At 39.6% G+C, this 23,411-nt stretch overlaps 1 protein-coding gene across 1 annotated transcript; it reads left to right on the top strand.

The window, feature by feature from the left end:
- Window positions 1-63: 63 nt before the first annotated feature.
- LOC135231192 (lysozyme C, spleen isozyme-like) lies at window positions 64-22,159 on the top strand. The gene is made up of 7 exons (XM_064283907.1): window positions 64-6,037; window positions 8,163-8,455; window positions 8,747-8,865; window positions 12,059-16,477; window positions 18,398-18,562; window positions 20,160-20,238; window positions 20,798-22,159. Exons 4-7 carry the CDS (start codon window positions 16,282-16,284, stop codon window positions 20,862-20,864), a joined length of 507 nt encoding a protein of 168 aa, XP_064139977.1. The 5' UTR covers window positions 64-6,037; window positions 8,163-8,455; window positions 8,747-8,865; window positions 12,059-16,281; the 3' UTR covers window positions 20,865-22,159.
- The last annotated feature ends 1,252 nt before the right edge of the window (window positions 22,160-23,411 follow it).

The raw sequence follows: 23,411 nt of genomic DNA, 5'->3' as shown, positions 1-23,411 counted from the left end.
ATGTTTTCACACTCTTAATACATTTCCTATATCCTCACTTGCACCCAAACTGCTGGATGTTGCTGCAGAAAAATACACAAGCATCCTGATAGTTCTCATTTTAAATTCATCACTACAAATCTCAAATGAACCCTCAAACTTGTCTGGCCATCTTAGTTATTTCTCTGCAGTCCTTCCCTGTTGGTGTCCCCACTCTAAAATAACTATTGCTATTTTACTTCTTCTCCTCTCTCTCCAAAGTCCCAGTATCCTCCCCCCAGTCCTCCACTTCGCTGAGCCCCAACTCGCCTCATATTATACCGAGAGAATAGCTGTTTTCTTCACCTCACTCAGGCTCTGATACCTCTCATTGGGCTGCCACCCACACACACCTGGACCCCTCCTTACTGCTCTGACACACCATGCTGAACCACTCTCCTCATAGGAAGGAGGGCAGAACTTCTTTTTTACCTTTCTGTTCACTCGCGGAAACCTTAGTGGAGTAGTGGTTAAGTACTACAGCTGCTAACCAAGAGGTCGGCATTTTGAATCCACCAGGCGCTCCTTGGAAACTCTATGGTGCAGTTCTACTCTGCACTATAGGGTCGCTATAAGTTGGAATTGACTTGATGGCAGTGGTTTGGTTTGGGTTTGTTCACTCGCGCTTGGCTGGCACAGACACTTAACCGTACACTTTTCACGTAAAGGTTGGCAGTTCAAACCCACTCAGTGGCTCCACGGAAGAAAAACCTAGTGAACAGCTTTCATAAAGATTACAGCCAGGAAAACCCAATTGAGCAGTTCTATTTTTTTTTTTTTATTGTGTAACATATGGGGTTGCCATGAGTCGGGGCTGACTCAGCAGCAGCTAACAACATATCCCAAACACTTAGAATAATGCTTTTTGACTAAGGGACATTCTCAATAAACACTGGTTGGTTGACCGAATGAATCTCTTGTCCATTCTTTGGTATATTCTTCCATGTTTGTCCTTGCAAAGCTTTTCACAGTTTTAAGCCCACTTCATCCCATTACAACAGCTCCTGATATTCCAAGCATCAGCTTCAGGTCTATGTGAATGTAGTGCGTAAAGCATCCGTTGGGGGTGGGCAGCAGAGGGCCCCAGCACAGGTGCAGCTTCAGGCTCTGGGCCTATCTTGATATGAACATACTCAGAAAGCTGACAAGGGATTCTCTGAGGTGTACGACGTATGGGTCAACGTAGGGATGTTGTTGTTGCTGTTCGGCAAGTCGTTTTTGACACACAGTGACCCTATCTACAACAGAAGGAAACACGGCCCGCTCCTGCACCATCATCACAATCATTGTTATGCTTGAGCCCATTGTTGTAGCCACTGTGTGAGTCCATCTCGTTGAGGGTCTTCCTCTTTTTCGATGACCCTCAACTATGCCAAGCATGATGTCCTTCTCCAGGCACTGATCCTTCCTGATAACATGAATCTTTATGACCCAGACGTTTGTGAAATCATCTCTTTATCCCCACGCTTTGAAAGTTCATAATGATGTGTCTTGTTGTAGGTCTGTTTTCATCTTTCTCCTGGTACTTGGTGGGATCTTTCAATTTGGAAACATATCCTCTAGTTTTGGAAAACTTTCTTGAATCATTTATTGATGATTTGCTTCCTTCCATTTTCTTTGTTCTGTCTTTCTGGAACTCCTACTTTGATCCTCTGATGTTCTTGTCTTTCCTGTCCTATTTTTAATCTTTTGTTCTCGTATCTGGAAGATTTCTTCAGTTTAAGCTTCTAATATTTTTATTGAGTTTTTCATTTCTACTACCATATTTTTAATTTCTAACAGCTTGTTTTTATTTCCTGAATGTTCCTTTTTCCCTGTTTTTGTGTCATATTTGCGTGTGACATCTTATTTTATCAGAGTAGTGATCATAGTTTTAATTTGTGTTGTTTTAGTTTTCTGTTTCCTCCAATTTGCCATTTTTCTTTGATTCTTCTTGGATTATCTCTTTCATAATAGAGGCTTTCCTCAGATGTCTGCTAATCCTTGGACATTTACTTAAATACAGAAGTGGGCAACTAAATGTTAATTTGAAGTTCCCAGCCCCTAACTGGGTTTAAACATTATGTACTTCACTGTAGGGTGATCAAGCTGGGTTGGGTCGGTTTCACTGGACATCCTTAAATCTCTCCTCTTAGGCTGGTCAGATTCCCCAGAGAAGCCTCTCCCTATAGCCTACTAGAAAACAAAGGTATGATTGCCAGCATTTTAAAGAGCTGAGTGAGGGTCTCAGCAGCTAATAGGCAAATGTTTCGTTAATCTACCCATTTTCTGGATGATATCCTCCCTTAACTCTGTTTGGTGTTCCTCAGTGCAGAGACCCTGTTTTATGCTTTGGAGTAGATAAGGGGCAGTTGCTTGGCTGTATGGCTCTTGGGGCAGAGATGGGTGAGATGCTGCAGTGTAAATTGAGTTGGTTATTAGCTCTGCCGGCTCAGTTCTCAGGTCTGTCCTTTACCACTTTCCATTTGCATACCAGATTTCAATTTTTTGTTGCAGCTTTCTCTCCCATTTTCCCCATTCTAACAGGATTTTGCCTTTCATAAGAATCCTTTACTTGCTTTAGAGGAGTCTGGGGAAGAAGCAAAAGATGTGTGTTCAATTCATTGTCTTTCCCCAAAAGATCCAAATGTGTTATATGTATTTGTTTAATTTAATATTATTTTACCTTAAAAATACTTACAGTAACATTTTCAGGAAAAAACAAAATCCAAGTAGAAATAAAGAGGAAGAAAAAATCAGGAAAACTGGAGAATAATTACAACAACAACAACAAAAAAAGGCGGTCCAGGTATCCAATTCTGAAAGCACTTTTAGAAAAAAGTGAAAGTCACGAAAGGGTACGGGAAGAAAAACCCTATATTGTGTGTGGAAGACCTTGTAGGACAGACTGCTTTAACAGATCTGACTGATTTCAATTACCTTTCGAAGAATAGCCTCAAGTTTTCTTGATGTCTCTGTTCTTCATTAATTCATCTATTGAACAGACAATGATTATAAGTCACAGCAAATGATCACCAGAGGCTGAGGCTACTAAGCTGAATGTCGTTGCTGTTGTTAGGTGCTGTCCAGTCGGTTCCTACTCATAGCCACCCTGTGTACAACAGAACAAAACCCTGCCGGATCTTGCACCATCCTCACAATCATTGTTATGACTGAGCCCATTGTTGCAGCCACTGTGTCAATCCATCCCATTGAGGGTCTCCCTCTTTTTTCACTGACCCTCTGCTTTACCAAGCATGATGTTCTTCCCCAGGGACTAGTCCCTCCTGATAACATGTCAAAGTATGTGAGATGTAGTCTCGCCATCTTTGCTTTTAAGGAGCATTTTTGTTGCACTTCTTTCAGGACAGATTTGTTCATTTTCTTTTGGCAGTCCATGGTATATTCAATATTCTTTGCCAACAAGACAACACAAAGGCATCAGTTCTTTGGTCTTCCTTATTCATCATCCAGCTTTCGCATGCACATGTGGTGATCCTAAACACCATGGCTTGGGTCAGGGGCACCTTAGTTTTCAATGTGATATCTTTGCTTTTTAACACTTTAAAGAGCTCTTTTACACCAGATTTCCCCAATACGATGCATCTTTTGATTTCTTGACTGCTACTTCCCTGGGTCTTGACTGTGGATCCAAGTAAAATGACACCCTTGACAACTTCAATCTTTCCTCTATTTAGCATGATGTTGCTTATTGGTCCAGTTGTGAGGATTTTTCTTTTCTTTATGTTGAGGTGTAATCCAGGCTGAGGGCTGTGGTCTTTGACCTTCATCAGTAAGTGCTTCAAGTCCTCTTCATTCTCAGCAAGTAAGGCTGTGTCATCCGCATATCGCAGGTTGTTAACGAGTCTTCCTCCAATCCTGATGCCCCATTCTTCTTCATATAGTCCAGCTTCTCGGATTATTTGCTCAGCATACAGATTGAATAGGTATGGTGAAAGAATACAGTCCTGACACACACCTTTCCTGACTTTAAACCGCGAAGTATCTGCTGTTCTGTTCAAACAACTGCTTCTTGATCTATGTACAGGTTCCTCATGAGCACAACTGAGTGTTCTGGAATTCCCATTCTTTGCAATGTTATCTATAATTTCTTATGATCCACACAGTCGAATGCCTTTGCATAGTGAATAAAATGCAGGTAAACATCTTTCTGGTGTTCTCTGCTTTCAGCCAGCACCCATCTGACATCAGTTACGATAGCCGTGGTTCCACATCCTCTTTTGAATCTGGCTTGAATTTCTGGCAATTCCCTGCTGATATACTGATGCAACTGCTTTTGAATGTTCTTCAGGAAAACTTTATTTGCCTGTGTTACTAATAATATTGTTTGATAATTTCCACATTTGGTTGGATCAGTTAGTGCCCTCATGAAGTTTGTCAAGCATTAAAGTATAATATGGTAAATGTTTCAATCCCTCAGGCACTACGGGAACGTGGAGGAGAGAGTGATTACTCTGGAAATCGAGGAGATACCACAGAAGTAGGAGGAAAACCAAAAGAAATTGGTGTCACTAAGGGAGCCCGTGGATACTGCCAAGAGGTTAAGCGAAGCAAATAACATTGGATTTAGCGATATAGATGAAAGTATCTTTCGTTTCAGTGAGGGTGAAAGTCAGAAGTGATGGGCTGAAGAGGGTATGGAAACAGGAAATGTTGACAGATTTTCCAAGCTCTACTTTGAAGGACAACACAGAGCTACGTGGGATTAAAGGTTTGCTTGGTTAACTTTAAATAGGAAAGACGTAAGCTTGTTTGACTCTCTTAGGAGAAAAAGCCAAAACAAAAGAAAAAGTTGAAAATACAAGGCAGAGTGAGGATGGTTGATTGGGCAAAATTCTTGAGAAAGCAAAAAAAAAAAAAAAAAAAGATATCAAGAACACAGACAAATCCATTACCCTCAAGTCGATTCCGACTTATATTGACCTTACAGGATGGAGTAGAACCGTCCCATTGGGTTTACACGTAGCCACAGGTAGATTCAACTGCCAGCCCTTTGGTTAGCAGCCAGGCTATTAATCACTGCGCCATCTGGGTTCCAAGAACATAGAGAAAGGGATTGTTTTTAAACTGAAAGGTTTCCCTCTTAACAGAAGAGAAGGAAAGGAGGGTGGCTGCTGGGTAAGGCAAAGATTGTTTCAGTCTGGCGGCATGGGGTCTGTTACCTTCGCGAAGTAGGAAGCAAAGTCATCTGATAACAAAGAGGGAATTGGTGTCAGAAGTTGAGACTACAGAAATTTCAAAATAATTACTGAAGAGAAAGTAAGAGAGAACCAAAGACCAATAACGAAAAGTTCAATTAAACTGGAGAACATAAATTTAGTACAGCACTCACATTCACAAGAGTGCCACAGAAGGGCAATGGGCAATACAAGGGAGCATTGTGAGAAGTCATAGAACTTGGAATTTAAACGGAGCAGGAAAAGAAAGGAAGAAGGGGGCCGATAGGAAGAAATCAGCGGGGTCAGGGGTGGAGGTCTGGATGAGAACAACGAAAAGCTGTGGGAGGCGGTTTGTGTCAGCAAGATTTCATCATTTTGACTTCATCATTGAGGAAACACTTGGTCGATGACAAGGTATTCCCTCCAAACAGCAACTTCTCGGTCATCCCGAAGCTAAATCGTGTGGGCAGGTGACACGATTATTCAGGATCCTCAAGTGCCAGCCACCTAACCCGCCCTGCACCGGGGCAGCGGCGAGACGCATGCGCGCTGTGAGCGCGATCCCGCCGCGCCCGAGCAGGACGTCGCCGTCGCCTCTCTTTCCTTCCCGATCTTCTCCAGCGCGTAACTGAATGAGTCTGAAAATTACCCGGTGCCGTGAGCACAGGTGCCACGCCTTCCCTCGACCAGAAACCCTCCGCCTGGGCCCGCGCGGGAGGAGCGGGTCCTCTGAGGGGAGCGGCGACCCCGCCGGCCCCGGTCTCTTTCCCTGGCGGCGGCGGCGGTGCCGGCTTCCTCCGTGGGACAATATGTTCAAGAGAATGGCCGGATTTGGGCCTGACACCGGCCGGAGAGTTACGGTCAGTGCCGGCCCGCGACTCCCTTCCGGCGGTGGCTGTCACGGCCTGGCCCCTCCCAGCGTGGTGCGGCGCAGCGTGGGCCGGTTTGTTTCTCTTTCGCGCCTTCTCTCCTCGGGTTTGAATCGCGGCTTGAAGGCGGGCGGGGAGTCAGAGGCCGACGTCACCGCGTCACTACAGCCTCCTGCCCCGCCAAAAGCAAACGTAATCACCGATGACCTGGAGGTTGTGGCAGAGGAAACAGGCCACTTAGCGGGCTGGGGAATCTTGGCTTGGTGCTCACCGGCTCCAGCCCAGGTCATCCGCAAACGGGGGATGCCGCCGCCTGGCTGTGAGGATAATAACGGTGGCAGCAAATACCGGCTAAGCGCCTATCGTCTGCCCAAAGAGGCTAAACACTCCCCGATGCTCTGATTTAATCCTCACCACAACAGTATAGAGTCACTATCACCCGCGGTATCTACAAGTGCCAAAACCGAGGAGTAGAAAATTGGAAACTTGCCCGAGTTTATGGTGTTTACAAAGCTACGGCCAGGATATTAATCAAGGCACGTTATCCTGACACGGTGCCTGGTACATAAGGAACATTGAGTAAATGTTAATTTTTTTTTTCTGCTGTTTTTAGTGAACGTTAGGATACAGCCTAGCGTGTGACACTTATTTACTTTGCTTCCACTTCCCCACAGACCCTGGCATGTTAACGATTTTTTTAAGGCGGGACCAATTGCTTCTGATTTTTATTTATTGTGAAAGGAAAATTCTTTAAAAAGAAAATCATGCATTATTGCACCGATCCAGTCAACCTGCAATTGTTGTTGCTTTTTTTTTTTTAGATAGACCTTACTATGTCACATTTTCACATATAGAGCTATGTTATGAAGTGTTTCAATATTACATGTAAAGTAACATTCTAAAATTTAAAACACCGGTGAAATTTAATGGAATGGGAAAAAGATCCAGGTAAAATCTCTTATTATTAGACACATTATAAATACATGCAGTTATGGGAAAGTTATGGACTGCTAGGGAACTACTGCAGAACAAAGCGTTAAAACATTGATTTTTTTGAGGGAGAAGTTACGGAATTTTCTCTGCTTGTAATCATGTTTGGTTCTAAAAGTTTGTAAGTTTAAGTCCAAAATGACTTGAGTTTAACCCTGCAGTCCCCAAATGCTTTTCCAGCAAAAATGGGTGTGAGTTAGTCCTGGAAAGCTTGAAAATTACAGATTGATTTCTTCTCCTTCCTCATTGTTACATGCTCTTTCAGGCATATTTTTCCAGGTTTCGTAAATTTCATCCAGGTAGAAAACCTGTAGGCTGGTGAGCCCTTTTTACCATTAACAAACTGCACATTCTTAGCATACCATAGCAGCTATGGAAGGTTATGCACACACTGTCACATCAGCGATCCTTGTTCTTCAGTCAGGCCTTGAACCTGAGGTCCCATCTATGGTTGCCCCAAAAGTTTCATCAATAGCACATACTATGCTTAGTTAAGTTCTTGTACAGTTTCTCTTCTTCTGAACTAATTTTAGGCTAATAGGTATTAGATTTCGTTTTTGATTATCCAACCAGAATGAAAAGGTTTTCTATTTTGTTCACTATTTTTCCACATTTCATATTGCTGGTTATATTGGCACAACCTTTTTCACGTGTGGTACAACTTGCTGTTTGTCCTTCAGACAAATTCTAACTATTGAACAGTTTGTCCCAGATTCATGTACATTTTGTATTTTCAGTTTAAATTTCTTATCATTTCCATCATAATCCCCAAACACTGCGTTTATGCTTGTTAGAAGTGATGAGAAACATATTGAATGTACATCCCAGAACTGAGCACAGAATGTAAGCAAGCATGCCACTGGCCAGTGTTTACCAAGCTTCAGTCTAAGGGCCAGTTTACCATTTTTTGCCATATCTCAGTCCAACTGTAATATCATTTCAACATTGTTACTTAAATCAATTCAATTTTAAAAATACCTTAAGCATGAAGATTTTTAAATTTGGGGTTTTATTTATTATTTGTAGTATGTTTTTTCTAATACTGATAAAGTATTAAAATGAAAACTGTTTACCTTTGTTCTCCTAACATCCTCACACAAAATGCCTTTGTTTGGTATTTGTACAGTTTTGGTCAACACTCAATCACCTGTTGCCTTCGAGTGGATACAGACTCCTAATGACCCTATACGACAGAGTAGAACTGCTCCATAGGGTTTCCAAGGCGTGGCTGGTAGATTTGAACTGCTGACCTTTTGGTTAGCAGCCGAGCATTTAAACACTGCACCACCAGGGCTCCGAATACTCCACAGGCTGATTAAGGAGGAAATGATTGTCTAATGTCCTCAAACTACTGACATAACCAGCTGGTGATGGCAGTCAACGTTGGAAAATTTTTTCCAAAGGCTAGCTTTAAAGTTTGTAAGTAACAGACCTTTTGTGCTTCTTTTTACAAAATCCTCAAAGTGCTTTAGATGGGTGATTTAAAAAGAGGTCTTCAAAAGGGGAAATTTTAATTAATCTGGTATTATTTGTGTTAACATGAAATAAGAATGAGTGGCTGAAATTGATTTTATTTTATAGCCTAGCCAAACTCTAGGTTCTTAGAGTGCCGGGGTAATCCATTACTTAAAATACACATTCAGAGCTCTCTTTCTGTTTATTTGGGTATTGACACAGTATTTGTTGTCTTTGAAATTATTTTTCTTTTAGGGGGTTACTATTGTTACACGAATAGTTCATGGTAATGTTGCCGATACTTTGGAAAGAAAAGAGAGAAAGATGGACACACCCATCAGTGGATAGTATATGTAAAACCACACAGAAATGAGGTAGGCATTTTTTCCCTATAATTTTTCAAAGCTATAATTTGTTTTGCTTGAAGAAAGATTATAATATTCTTTTATAGTAACTTTCTGATTAAAAATTGACCCATTACAGTAATTTTGCAAAAAGAGTTGAATGAATTTTTTTAAAGTCTTAAATTTCACTAATATTTTTAATAGTTTTTCCATCCAAGCTGTGAATATAACTGTGTGTGTGTATGCTTTGGGAGCATACTGTATATAGACTTGTATCTTAGTTGTCCCAGTTAACATTTTAAGTCAATGATCATGTAATTAAATGTTAAGTTTCCAGCTATCTAATTTCCCTGTTCCCTTACCCTTTCATCTTTGCTTTAGAGTAATTATTGACCATTTGGTGTGCTGTACTCAAGGGTAATATTCTTTACTTTATGAGAAATCTGTTATTTAGCTAAAAGGTGTTCTCAGGAGATAGTTTTGTTAGGTTTTTTTTTGGAAAAATTCAGTCCTTATTTAAACACGTACACAGTCATGAACTTATATGTTGAAAAAGGAACATCAACAGAACTAAAAGGCAAATGAGAAACTAAGAGAACCATTTACCGAATGTGTCACAGATGAAGGGTTAATACCCTTAATATACGGGAAAATGTGTTACAAATTTAGAAAGAAATTAACTTGAATTTCAAAATGTGCAAAAACGTGGACAGAAAATGAGTAACAACAATGAACATGTATAAAACGTTTATTATATAGCAGAATCTGTTAGGCACTATCCAAACACTATTTCACTGAACTCTCTCATCAACCTAAGAAACAGGTATTATTATTGTTATCCCATTTTTCAGTTGAAGAAACTAAAACTTGTTGTTGTTAGGTGCCATCAAGTCGATTCTGACTCAGAGCGATCCTATGTACAATAGAACGAAACACTGCCTAATCCCGCGCCATTCTCACAATCGTTGTTATGCTTGAGCCCATTGATGCAGCCACTGCGTCAATCCATCTCATTGAGGGGCTTCCTCTTTTTCACTCTGCCTCTCCTTTACCAAGTAGGATGTCTTTCTCCAAGGACTGATCCCTCCTGATAAAAAAAAAAAAAAAAAAAATTTTTTCTCCTGATAAAATGTCCAAAATATGTCATCTTGCCTCTAAGAAGCATTCTGATTGTACTTCTCCCAAGACAGATTTGTTCATTGTTTTGGCAGTCCCTGGTATATTCAATATTCGTCACCAACACCACAGTTCAAAAGCGTAAATTTTTCTTTGGTCTTCTTTATTCATTGTCCAGCTTTCACATGCATATGAGGCAATCATAAACACCCTTACTTGGGTCAGGCGCACCTTAGTCTTCGAGGTGACGTCTTTGCTTCTTAACACTTTAAAGAAGCATTTTGCAGCAGATTTGCCCAATGCAATGCGTCTTTTGATTTCTTGACTGTTGCTTCTCTATTGATTGTGGATCCAAGTAAAATGAAATCCTTGACAACTTTTCTCCGTTTATTATGATGTTGCTTATTGGTCCAGTTGTGAGGATTTCTGTTTTATGTTGAAGTGTAATCTACACTAAAGGCTATGGTCTTTGATCTTCATCAGTAAGTGCTTCAAGACCTCTTCACTTGCAGCAAGCAAGGTTGTGTCATCTGCATATTGCAGGTTGTTAATAAGTCTTCCTCCAATCCTGATGCCCCATTCTTCATATAGTCCAGCTTCTCAGATTATTTGCTTGGCATACAGATTAAAGAAGTGTGGTGAAAAGATACAACCATGATGCACACCTTTCCTGCCTTTAAACCACGCAGTATCCCCTGTTCTGTTCAAACTGCCTTTTGATCTATGTACTGACTCCTCATGACCACAAGGAAATGTTCTGGAATTCCCAATCTTTACAATCTTATCCATATTTTGTTATGATCCATACAGTCGAATGCCTTTGAATAGTCAATAAAGCACAGGCAAGCATCTTTTTGGTATTTTCTGCTTTCACCCAGGAGCCTCTGGGCATGAGCAATGATACCCCTGGTTCCACGTTCTCTTCTGAATCTGGCTTGAATTTCTGGCAGTTCCCTGTTGATATATTGCTGCAGCCACTTTTGAATGGTTTTCAGCAACATTTTCCTTGAATAAGATATTGATGATATTGTTTGATAATTTCTACATTCTGTTGGATCACCTTTCTTGGAAATAGGCATAAATATGAATCTCTTCCAGTCAGTTGGCCAGGAAGCTGTCTTCCAAGTTTTTTGGCATAGATGAGTGAGCACTTCCAGGGTTGCATCTGTTTGTTGAAACATCTCAATTGGTATTCCGTCAATTCCTGGAGATTTGTCTTTCACCAGTGCCTTAAGTGTAGCTTGGACGTCTTCCTTCAGTACCATTGGTTCCTGATCATTGCCACCTCTTGAAATGGTTGAATGTCGACCAATTCTTTTTAATATAGTGACTCTGTGTATTCCTTCCATCTTCTTTTGATGCTTCCTGCATGTTTTAATATTTTCCCTGTGGAGTCCCTCAGTATTGCAATTCTAGGCTTAAACTTTTCTTCAGTTCTTTCAGCTTGAGAAATGCCGAGGGCGTTCTTCCCTCTTAGTTTTCTATCTCCAGGTCTTTGCAGCTGTCATTATAATACTTTGTCTTCTCGAGCCATCCTTTGAAATCTTCCGTTCAGCTCTTCTACTTTATCATTTCTTCCTTTCACTTTAGGTGCTCTACATTCAAGAGCAAGTTTCAGAGTCTCTTCTGACATCCATTTTGTTCTTTTCTTTCTTTCCTGTCTTTTTAACGACCTCTTGCTCTCTTCATGTCTCATGTCTGTGATGTCATTCCACAACTTGTCTGGCCTTCAGTTATTAGTGTTAAATGCATGAAATCTGCTCTTAAGATGGTCTTTCAATTCAGGTGTGATATATCGAGTAAAACATAAAAGGATTAAATAATTTGCCCAGGTGTCTAAATCTAATAACTGCTGGAGCTGAGTGTTAAGGTCGAACATGGCTAATATTGACACTGGCTCCTGTGCAGGTCCCAACCCAGGAAGTCATACTTAAAATTATGCCAAAGTTTACACAAAAGTAGCTTGTTCTTCAAATTGAAAAGTCACTTATTTGCCAAAGTGGTAGGCTTAGAAAAAGGCATTGTGCATGATGACTAAAGCCGCTATCAGGCCAACTGTCACCAGGCACCTGAACATTTACAGAGTTCTATTCACCCTCCCCTTCAGGAACAAAATGAAAGATCTTCACCAAGTAATAGTGTCCTTCTTTCACCTGTGGAAAGAGTCCATGGAGAAGCTCAGTATCATCATTCAGAACACTGCCGGGGTCGACTGTGGAACAGACCATCAGTTGCCCATATGCAAGTTTAAATTGAAGCTGGACAAAATTACAGCCATTCCATGAGAACCAAACTATGACCTTGAATATATTCCACCCGAATCTGGAGACCATCTAAAGAATGGATTTGATGCAAAAAAAAAAAAAAGAAGATATAATGCATTGAACACTAATAACCAAATATCTGAAGAGTTGTGGGATGACATCAAGGACATCATACATGAAGAAAGCAAAGGGTCGTTAAAAAGACAGGAAAGAAAAAAATGGATGTCAGAAGAGACTCTGCAACTAGGTCTTAAATGTAGAGTAACTATAGCAAATGGAAGAAATGGTGACATAAAAGAGCTGAACACAAGATTTCAAAGGGTGGCTCGAGAACACAAAATAAAGTATTATAATGAAATGTGCAAAGATCTGGAGTTAGAAAAGAAAATACTGGTCATTTCTAAAGCTGAAGGAAAAATTCAAGCCTTGAGTTGCAATTTTGAAGGACTTTATAGGCAAAATATTGAATGACACTGGAAGCATCAAAAGAAGGTGGAAGGAATACACAGTCACTCTACTAAAAAGAATTGGTCGACATTCAACCATTTCAGGAGGTAGCATATGATCAGGGACTGATGGTATTAAAGCAAGAAGTCCAAGCTTCACTGAAGGCATTGGCAAAACCAAGACTCCAGGAATTGAAGGAACACCAATGGAGATGTTTTAACAAACAGATGCAATGCTGGAAGTGCTCACTTGTCCATGCCCAAAAATTTGGAATACAGCTACCTGGTCAACCAAGTGGATGAAATCCATGTCTGTTCCCATTCCAAAGAAAGGCAATCCAATAGAAGGTGGAAATTATTGAACAATATCATTAATATCACATGCAAGTCATTCCAAAGCAGTTGCAGCAGTACACCAGCAAGGAACTGCCAGAAATTCAAGCCAAATTCAGAAGAGGACATGGAATTAGGGGTATCACTGCTGATGTCAGATGGATCTTGGCTGAAAGCAGAGAATGCCAGAAAGATGTTTACCTGTATTTTATTGACTATGGAAAGTCATTTGTCTGTGTGGATCATAACAAATTATGGATAACATTGGGAAGACGGGGAATTGCAGAAAACTTAATTGTGCTCATGAGGAACCTGAATGTAAACCAAGAGTGAGTCATCTGAACAGAGTAAGGGGATACTCTGTGGTTTGAAATCAAGATAGGTGTGCGTCAGGGTTGTATCCTTTCACCGTACTTACTCAATCTGTATCCTGAGCAAATAACCCAAGAGTGGACTATATGAAGAAGAACCAGCCATCAAGACTGGAGGAAGACCCATTATCAACTGCTATATGCAGATGACACTACTTTCCTTGCTGAAAGCAAAGAGGACTCGAAGCAGTTACTGATGGAGATCAAAGACTACAGCCTTCCTTATGCATTAACATCTCAACGTAAAGAAAACAAAAATCCTCACAACTGGACCAATAAACGACATCATAATAAATGAAAAGAAATATTGAAATTCTCAAGGATTTCATTTTACTTGGAACCACAGCCAACACCCATGGAAGCAGCAGTCAAGAAATCAAACGGCATATTGCATTGGACAAATCTGCTGCAAAAGACCTCTTTAAAGTGTTGAGAAGTAAAGATGTTACATTGAGGACTAAGGTACGCCTGACCCAAGCCATGATACTTTCAGTTGCTTCATATGTATGCAAAAGCTGGACAATGAATAAGGAAGACCAAAGAAGAATTGATGCCTTTGAATTATGCTGTTGGCAAAGAATATTGAATATACTATGGACTGCCAAAAAAAGCAAAAACTCCATCTCGAAAGAAGTACAGCCAGAGTGCTCCTTGCAAGTAACGATGGCACGACTTCATCTCCCTTGCTTTGAACATGTTATCAGAAGGGATCAGTCCCTGGAGAAGGACATCATGCTTTGTAAGGCAGAGCATCAGTGAAAAAGAGAAAGACCCTCAGTGAGATGGATGGGCACAGTAGATGCAACAATGGGCTCAAACATAGCTATGATTGTGAGTATGTGGCAGGACCAGAGAGTGTTTTGTTCTGTTGCACATAGTGTTGCTATGAGTTGAAATTGACTTGAGGGCACCTAACAACAGTAACACTGGGTATTATAACGTAATAAAATAATCTGGAATCTATAGACACCTTTCCCAAGAGAATAAAATACATACATTGCACCAAATATGCAATACGTACAAAACTTCTGGGGAAAAATATCTGTGCCCCAAAAGTATGCTTACTTCTTATTTTATTTTTAAAGAGCTTGCTAACTCACCTCAAATGAAATAATAGCGTTTTGATAAGATGTTATCACTGATCGTCGCTTCTGCCCCAGGAGAGATAAAGGACCAAAACATCTCTTCTGTTTAAGTGTTCACATTATCATGCTATCATTTTGGTTTGGGATGTCATGCAAATATTTCCTTATCCCATCCCAAGAAAGTGGAAGCCCAGAACTATTCAGATATTTAAAAGGAAAAGTTAATCTCGCCAGCAGAAGGCTGAGATAGTGTGGATAATAACTAGATGCACGTTAGCATTGAGTCGGAGAGAATATAAAGGGGACTAATTTTAAAGACTAGCATTTTACATTCACTTCTGTCTCTTTGAGTCCTGAAAATCTGTCTCTATATTTATTGTGAATTAACAAAATTAGACCTAGCTTCAAAAATGGAATTATTTTGATTTTCTTAGACAAGGTCTCCAACTAGTAATTTAGAGACAAAGCTGGAGAATAATCTTAGAGGACAAACAGGGAGAGATTGCCATTGATGAAAATTAGGAGTACTACAAAGTGATGACATTTTGTGTGGCTCAGAATTTGTCTTCATAGGCAGGTCCAGAAGGACAGTTCCTTTTGAGCTATGGCCGATATATATATATATATATACACACACACACACACACACACACACACACACACACACATAGCATTGTTCTTAAAAATGTGCACAGAATAGAGGGTACAGGACAGAGCTGGAGAAAAATGTAGAACAAAATTATAATTCAAAAAGAAAGAGCAGACTTGCTGGCCTGACAGAGACTGGAGAAACCCCAAGAGGATGGCCCCGGACACCCGTTCAGCTCAGTAATGAAGTCACTCCTGAGGTTTACCCTTCAGCCAAAGAGTGGACAGGCCCATGGAAGAAAATGAGACTGAAGGGACATACCAGCCCAGGGGCAAGTACTAGAAGGCAGGAGGGAATAGGAACGCTGGTAATAACGAACTCAAGGTCAAGATGAGAGAGTTTTGACATGTCAGGGGGTTGTTAACCAATGTCATAAAACAATACTTGTACTAACTGTTTAATGAAAAACTAGTTCATTCTATAAACCTTCATCTAAAATGTACAATTAAAAAAAAAAAGTGCACATCCTGAGCTGATTATTTTAAAGGGAGCACTTAGTTGAATATATCTATTTAGGTGTATTTGATTTTGAAAGTTTCAGTGCTTTATAATAACTCTTTATGCTCTAACATGGAAATGGAGGCAAGGCCTTGTACAAAAAGAGTTGGGAAAGTTGTTAACAGCAGCCTTATTTATAACAATTAAAAATTAGATTTATAATAGTAAAAAATGTATAATAGTAAAAAATGTTTAGAATAGGGAAATGGCTGAACAACAGGATATAAACCTATATACCACTAAAATGACAGGCACATGTGTTCGTGTCTATTTGTGGAAAAGCACATATAAGTTAATTTTAAATGAAAATGAAATAGTGAATGTACACAAAATGATTTCGTGGAAACGAGTGTTAATTAAAGATTAGGGCTAACTTTGAGATATGTATAATGTTCATTAGTTTGTGTTTTTTTTCTTTAGAGTTGCTCAAATTCAAAATAAGGAGGACATTTCCATTTTGGACACAATGCAACTTCTCAGTTCTTCCTGAACCAGGTGTTCCTGTTCCCTCCTGTCTTAAAAAATGTAACTTCCTTCATAGGTAATTCTTAGGTCATCAGGATCTGTATGTTCAAACACAAAAAACAAAAAACCTTTTAATGTCAGTGGATAAACAGTTCCTCCTTTCAGCATAGTTCAAAGAGTGGAGCCACCAAACCACTAGGAGGAGGAGGAAGTTACAAGATGTTAAATACTGGGACCAGCTCACCCTGGTTAGCTGAGCCATCTGACTTCCCAGTCAACATGAAGGCTCTCCTTATTCTGGGGCTTCTCTTCCTTTGTGGCACTGTCCACGGTAAGGTCTTTAAAAGGTGCGAGTTGGCCCGAACTCTGAAGCGACATGGACTGGATGGCTACAGGGGAATCAGCCTGGCAAACTGTAAGTCTGCTCTCCTTTCCACAGAGATACCCCAGGGAGAATGATAATAAGAAGGGGCTCAAGAGACAGAAAGAGCCACATAAACCAGAGACTACATCAGACTGAGACCAGAAGAACTAGATGGTGCCTGGCTACAAACTATGACTGCCCTGGGAGGAACACAACAGAGAACCCCTGAGGGAGCAGAAGAGCAGTTGGGCGTAGGCTCCAAATTATCCTAAAAAGACCAGACTTAATGGTCTGACTGAGACTAGAAGGACCCCAGTGGTCATGGCCCCCAGACCTTCTGTTGGCCCAGGACAGGAACCATTCCCAAAGCCAACTCCTCAGACAGGGATTGGACTGGACAATGGGTTGGAGAGGGATGCTGGTGAGGAGCGAGCTTCTTGGATCAGGTGGACACTTGAGACTATGTTGGCATCTCTTGCATGGAGGGGAGATGAGAGGGTAGAGGGGGTTAGAAGCTGGTGAAATGGACATGTAAAGAGAGCGTGGAGGAAGGGAGCAGGCTGCCTCCTTAAGGGGAGAGCAATTGGGAGTATGTTGCAAGGTGTATATAAGTTTTTGTGTGAGAGACTGACTTGATATGTAAACTTTCAGTTAAAGCACAATAAAAATTAAAAAAAGAAAATTTGCTGGGATGCAATAACACAAAAGAAAAAGGGCACTGAGAGAGTGGACTTTTTAAAATTTTATTGGTGTTTGCATACTTAAAATGATTAAAAACACCAATTTGTTCCTTTAAAATCAGAGATACCAGATTCAGGAATTAGAACAAGAGAGGGCAAAATTCCTACCATTTTAAGTATAATAGAACCTGTTCGTGCTCTTCCAGTTCCACTGGGTTTGCCAGTTGCCTCCAACTCAATGGTGCAAGTAGGCTGATTAAAAGATACATTTGAGGATCTGGGATATTGCTGCCAATTCCTCCTTACGTGACTCGGGAGAGCCTAGAGTGATGCAGTATGGTTTTAAAGATTCTCCTGTCACAACGTGGGATTTTTAACATTAAAAAGATTATGTTCAACTCTTAATACCAGGGCAGTAGGAAACTATTTCTCCTCAGTAACTGTGCTACATAAGAATCCCTGAAACTCAGCCATGAAATAATGTTTTAATTCTTATTCACCTGGTTGATTAACTATTTTTCATTTTCTTCCACACAATTCAAGAGGTGCACTGAGTAAAACTTACTTTCTATTTTAGTCCATATTTGCTAATATAAGTACTGTACTTTTCAGATTGAATTCAGGTATTTCCCCTCAGTAACTATTTTTGAATAAACAATTAAATGAATGATTTGATGGAAAAAATATTCCTTTCGATTCTATAGCTGTTGTCTTGCAGAGTCTGACTGTGTATTCAAATACCCTGTTAAGGATTTTAAGAAAATTTTGTGTCAGAAAATTCTTATTTTCTCTAATCAAAAGCATTTTTCCATCAGTCTGGAAATTCCTGGGTGGTGCAAGGGATTAATGCACTCAGCTGTTAATCAAAAGCTTAGAGGTTTGAGTGCACTCAGAGGTACCTCAGAAAAAAGGCCTGGCTATCTACTTCTGGAAAAATCTTCCACTGAAAACCCTATGGAGCACAGTTCTACTCTGATACACATGGGATCACCATGAATTGCAGTCAACTGGAAGGCAACTGGTTTATTGCTGTATCGCGTATGAATTAAAAAACTCCACTCAACATTCTGGGCTGAATGTTGCCTGAGGTATAAAAAAAAAAGGGTAAAAGCATATTGTATATACTTTTAAAAGTATGTTATCTTGTTTCATTAGTATTACAAAATTATTTGCATTGTGAAAAGGACTTTCTTAGGAGCCCTTTAACACTAAAATGTTAAAATACTTTGCAAGTCGAATATATCTTTACACTTACAATATAAGTGATTTGGTGTCACTTATTACTTTTCAGGGGTGTGTTTGGCCAAACATGAGAGTAATTACAACACCCAAGCTACAAACTACAATCCTGGAGACAAAAGCACTGATTACGGGATTTTTCAGATCAATAGCCGCTACTGGTGTAATGATGGCAAAACCCCAAAAGCAGTTAATGCCTGTGGCATATCTTGCAACGGTAAGAGGAGATAACATATAAGTGATGGCACAGGACCCATCTGGTTGTACTTATTAGAGATGCAATACAAATTTTAAAAAGCCTTGAAAGTTTCATCAGGGACTTGTAAGAACTCCATCTCAACTTCTAAAAACTTCTAGATACTCCTAATAAGTTATTTTATGGATTTGTTTATTTGGGGTAAAACATATATTGTGTTTGAGCTCATATAAATATAAAAATAACATATGGAATCTTTCCTGCATAAAAGAATAAGTATTGCGAAATTAATATTATTAAATTTTGAAATGTTAAATCCCTAATAAAGATTAGTCTTAGAATATTCTTCTTTTAAAATCCAGTTAATGTAACTTTAAAAAATATTTTGTTGTATATAATAATCTGTGGTCATTGAATAAAAATTAGAAAATACTAAGAAACAAAATCACCCATAATTTTACTACTCAGAAATTTATAACCATTGTTAACTTTTTGAAAAATACTTTTCAAGACTATATATCAATCATGTATACAAATGTAAAGCTATATCTCATGCACATTTACCCACATACAAACATGTAAGCAATGTATGTTTTCACAAAAATGAAATTGTATTACCTATACTACTTTATGACTTTTTATTGTTTAAAATTATTTCCACAACAAACAAAACCGTATTATCATTTTAAAGGACGTATAGAATTCCGTTACATGAATATTGCAGAATTTATTGATTCAACTCCTATTGGAAACACATAAGTTGTTTCCACTTTTCCCGATTGTAAATTACTATGAAAAACCTTGTACATACATCTTTGGGTTCATTTCCTAAAAGCGGAATTGCTAAGTAAAAAAATTAATAGGCAAATTTTTTTTTTTTTTTTTACATTGCCTAGTACAAACACGACCACCAAGTACAGCCAGCATGCTCATTAGAAGCAAACATGATGAGACTTAGTCTCACTTATTTTAGACATGTTATCAAGAGGGACCAGTCCCTGGTAAAGTATAGAGTCAGTGAAAAGGAGGAACACCCTCAACGAGATGAATTGGCACAGTGGCTACAACAGTGGGCTCAAACATAACAACGATTGTGAGGATGGAGCAGGACCGGGCAGTGCTTCGTTCTGTTGTACATAGGGTCGCTGGCAGTCGAAATCAACTGGACAGCAACCAACGATAACAACGGGAAGTACAAACAGGTCGTAAGATCATAAAATACCTTAAAACCAAACGCACTGCCATCAGGTTGATTCTGACTCATAGTGACCCTATAGGACTATAGTGCCCCTATACAGTTTCTAAGGAATGCCTGGTGGGTTGAACTGCCAATCTCTTGGTTAGCAGCCGTACCTGTTAACCACTAGACCACCAAGGTTTCCATATTAGTTTAAAATTTCAGAACTCCCAACAACTTGGTAAATGATAAACAAAATGTTTCATGCCAAATAGAATGGAATGAAGAGAAAATTTTTCTCCTATTCACAGATACATGGACTCTTGGAAAATAACTTCCTAGTATTCCTTCCTCAGCCTAGTAGAGTTAAAGCTGGTAAACCTAAACTTATAATGAGATTTCTATGAAAGCTGTTTTCATTCCTTACTGCCTCTTTTTCAGCTTTGCTGCAAGGTGATATCACTCAAGCTGTAGCTTGTGCAAAGAGAGTTGTCAGGGATCCTCAAGGCATTAAAGCATGGTATGTTTTCAGTCATTAAAGGGGTAAACTATTTTACCCTGGTATTGATTTGTGCAGAGATCAGGGTTTCAAAGGCCGAAGTATGCTACTGAGAAGTAAAAGTTGTGTCTTTAGATTTATGCTGAACATTGTACAGCAATATATAGTTCTTGAAGAAACAATCTACCTTAACTAAATTCACACTCTTAATCTCTGCCTCATCAATTCAGGGTTTTTTTTTTTTTTTTTTAAGGGTTTTTATGATTCTCCACACTGGCTGTGCTTCTAATATCTTGAAATTATTTTTAGAACAAAGAAACGTGTAATGATGCCCTTTGTAGTTGCTGATGTGGAAGGCACGTAACTCAGTGTTTGTATTCTGCCTTCTGAGCTTTAGTGGGGCTTTGGGGAGGAGTGGAGTGCTTTGTATATTTCCATTTATTAAATAATACCTGACTCTATCTATAGTCTATAGTTTATTTATTGGTAAAATACTTTCCTCCCCTCAAAAGATTTGAAGTATGTATATACAATGAAGATAGTTTAACCTTTTTATGGTTTGTTTGACCTTTCTCTACAGGGTGGCGTGGAGAAAACATTGTCAGAACCGCGATCTCACTCAGTACGTTCAAGGCTGTGGGGTTTAACTGCAGAGTTTTCGTTCTTCAGCTCACTTTTGTCTCTTTTCATATTAAGGGAGTAGTAAATAAGTGAAAGGTCACACTACTTTTCTTTCCCCTCCAAACAAGGAACTTTTTTTTACAGAAGCAGGAGCAAAATATTGCCTTTCTCCTAAGGCTTAGTGATTAATAACATGTACTATTTGATTATGGGTATTTGATGTTATACCTACAGCATTTTTCAGTTTGCGTCAAAGAACTAACGCTGGTAGAAATGAATCTAAAGCCTTGGTTAGAAATACATCTCCGATATATTCAGTTCATTAACAAAGAAATAACCCGGACTTAAACTGGATAATACAGTTAGTCCACAATATTAGATAAAAATGTAATAGAAGACTCTCTCAAAATAAACTGATCTCAGGCACAATCCCAACTGTGTAGGCATACAATGCCTCCAACTGTTCAGTCATCTCCAAATGAGACAGCCACTCTTTGTTGGACAATCTCAAATTTAAAAAGGTACAGAACGCCAAATGGCTAAAGTGGAGATTGCCTGAATGAATAATTTTGTTTTCATGAAGTGTGTGACCTTTGGTTGAAACTTTTTATGAAAAATATTGCTTTTATGCAGCTTTACAAATAGACTCACAATTTCAGTCTATTTTAGTCCCTTAAAAACCTGTCCTATCTTGAGCTGTAAACTTCCACTTAAAGCACAATAAAAAAAATAATTAATTAAAAAACTGTCACATGCATCTTGCTGATCATGAAGGAAAGATAAGGAAAGATTAGATAAGCTGTTGCTATTCTTTAATTTTATTAATGTAAATTCATGCATGAAAACTAAATCCAAAAGGCAGATGAGTTTGCAAATAGTGAAATGCTAATGAACAACAGCTAAGAAATTATGCATATTGTAAAAAAAAATGCAAACATGGTTATTAAAGGCTTCGCAACTCACACCTTGTATGTTTGTTTAAGACTGGAGTCTTTGAAGAAAAAAAATTTGAAAAAAATGATTTTGCACTCAATATATTTCCTATATCCTCACTTGCACCCAAACTGCTGCATGTTGCTGCAGAAAAACACACAAATATCCTGATAGTTCTCACTTTAAATTCATTGCTACGAATCTCAAATGAACACTCAAACCTATCTGGCCATCTTAGTTATTTCTCTGCAGTCCTCCCTGTTGGTGTCCCCACTCTAAAATAAGTATTGCTATTTTACTTCTTCTCCTCTCTCTCCAAAGTCCCAGTATCCTCCCCCCAGTCCTCCACTCCGCCGAGTCCCCACTCGCCTCATATCACACTGAGAATAGCTGTCTTCTTCACCCCACTCAGGCTCTGATACCTGTCATTGGGCTGCCACCCACACACACCTGCACCCCTCCTTACTGTGTCCCTGTTCCAACACACCATGCTGAAACACTCTCCTCATAGGGAGGAGGGCAAAACTTATTTTTTATCCTTCTGATCACTCACGCCTGGATGGCACAAGCAGTTTGCCTTCAGTTTCTAATGTAAAGGTTGCCGGTTCAAACCCACTCAGTGTCTCCATGGCGGAAGAACTTAGTGAACTGCTTTTATAAAGATTACAGCCAAGAAAACTCTATGAAGCAGTTCTATTTTCAAATATATTGGGTTGCCATGAGTCGGGACTGACTCAGCGGCAACTAACAACAACATATCCCAAACACAGAATACTGCTTTGAATAAGGGACATTCTCAATTAACCCTGATTGATGCAATGAGCTTCTTGTCCATTCTTTAGTATGTTCCTCAATGTTGGTCTTGCAAAGCTTTTCATAGTTTTAAGCCCACTTCATTCCATTACAACAACTTCTGGTATTCCAAGGGTCAGCCTCAAGTCCATGTGGATGTAGTGCATAAATCATCCGTGGGGGGTTGGCAGCAGAGGGCCCCAACACAGGTACAGCTTCAGGCTCTGGGCATATCTTGATATGAATAAACTCAGGAAGCTGACACAGGATTCTCTGAGGTGTATGACATATGGGTCAAGGTAGGGGTGGTGGTGGTGTTGCTGTTCGCTGCCGGCAAGTCCTTTTTGACTAATAGTGACCCTATCTACAACAAAAGGAAACACTGCCCGCTCCTGCACTATCATCACAATCGTACTCGAGCCCGTTGTTGTACCTACTGTGTGAGTCCATCCCGTTGACGGCCTTCCCCTTTTTCAATGACCCTCAACTATAACAAGCATGATGTCCTCCAGAGACTGATCCTTGCCGATAACACGTCCAAAGTATGTGAGACATAGTCTGACCATCTTTGAAGGTAGGGAATAGAGACTTGAAGAGTGACAGTTAAGAAACAGAGGTGAGACTTATCTAAGACAGGCCAGGCTGACTGAGGAAACAGCAGAAGTTGGCTGAAAATGGAAAGCGATGTATTTTGATAATATCTGTTGTTGTTTTACTACAATCAAAATCCTAAACCAAATTTCTACTCTTACGCTGAGAACAGAATAAAAATCAGTATCAGCGTCTGATCATTGTCAAAAGAAACTCACTTTCTGTGTTGCTTAGTTTCACCCCAGGATGCTATTTGA

The sequence above is a fragment of the Loxodonta africana genome, chromosome 4, assembly GCF_030014295.1.
Source record: "Loxodonta africana isolate mLoxAfr1 chromosome 4, mLoxAfr1.hap2, whole genome shotgun sequence".
Taxonomy (NCBI): domain Eukaryota; kingdom Metazoa; phylum Chordata; class Mammalia; order Proboscidea; family Elephantidae; genus Loxodonta; species Loxodonta africana.
Note: the sequence above shows the minus strand (reverse complement) of the source record. Positions and strands in the feature narration are given on the sequence as shown.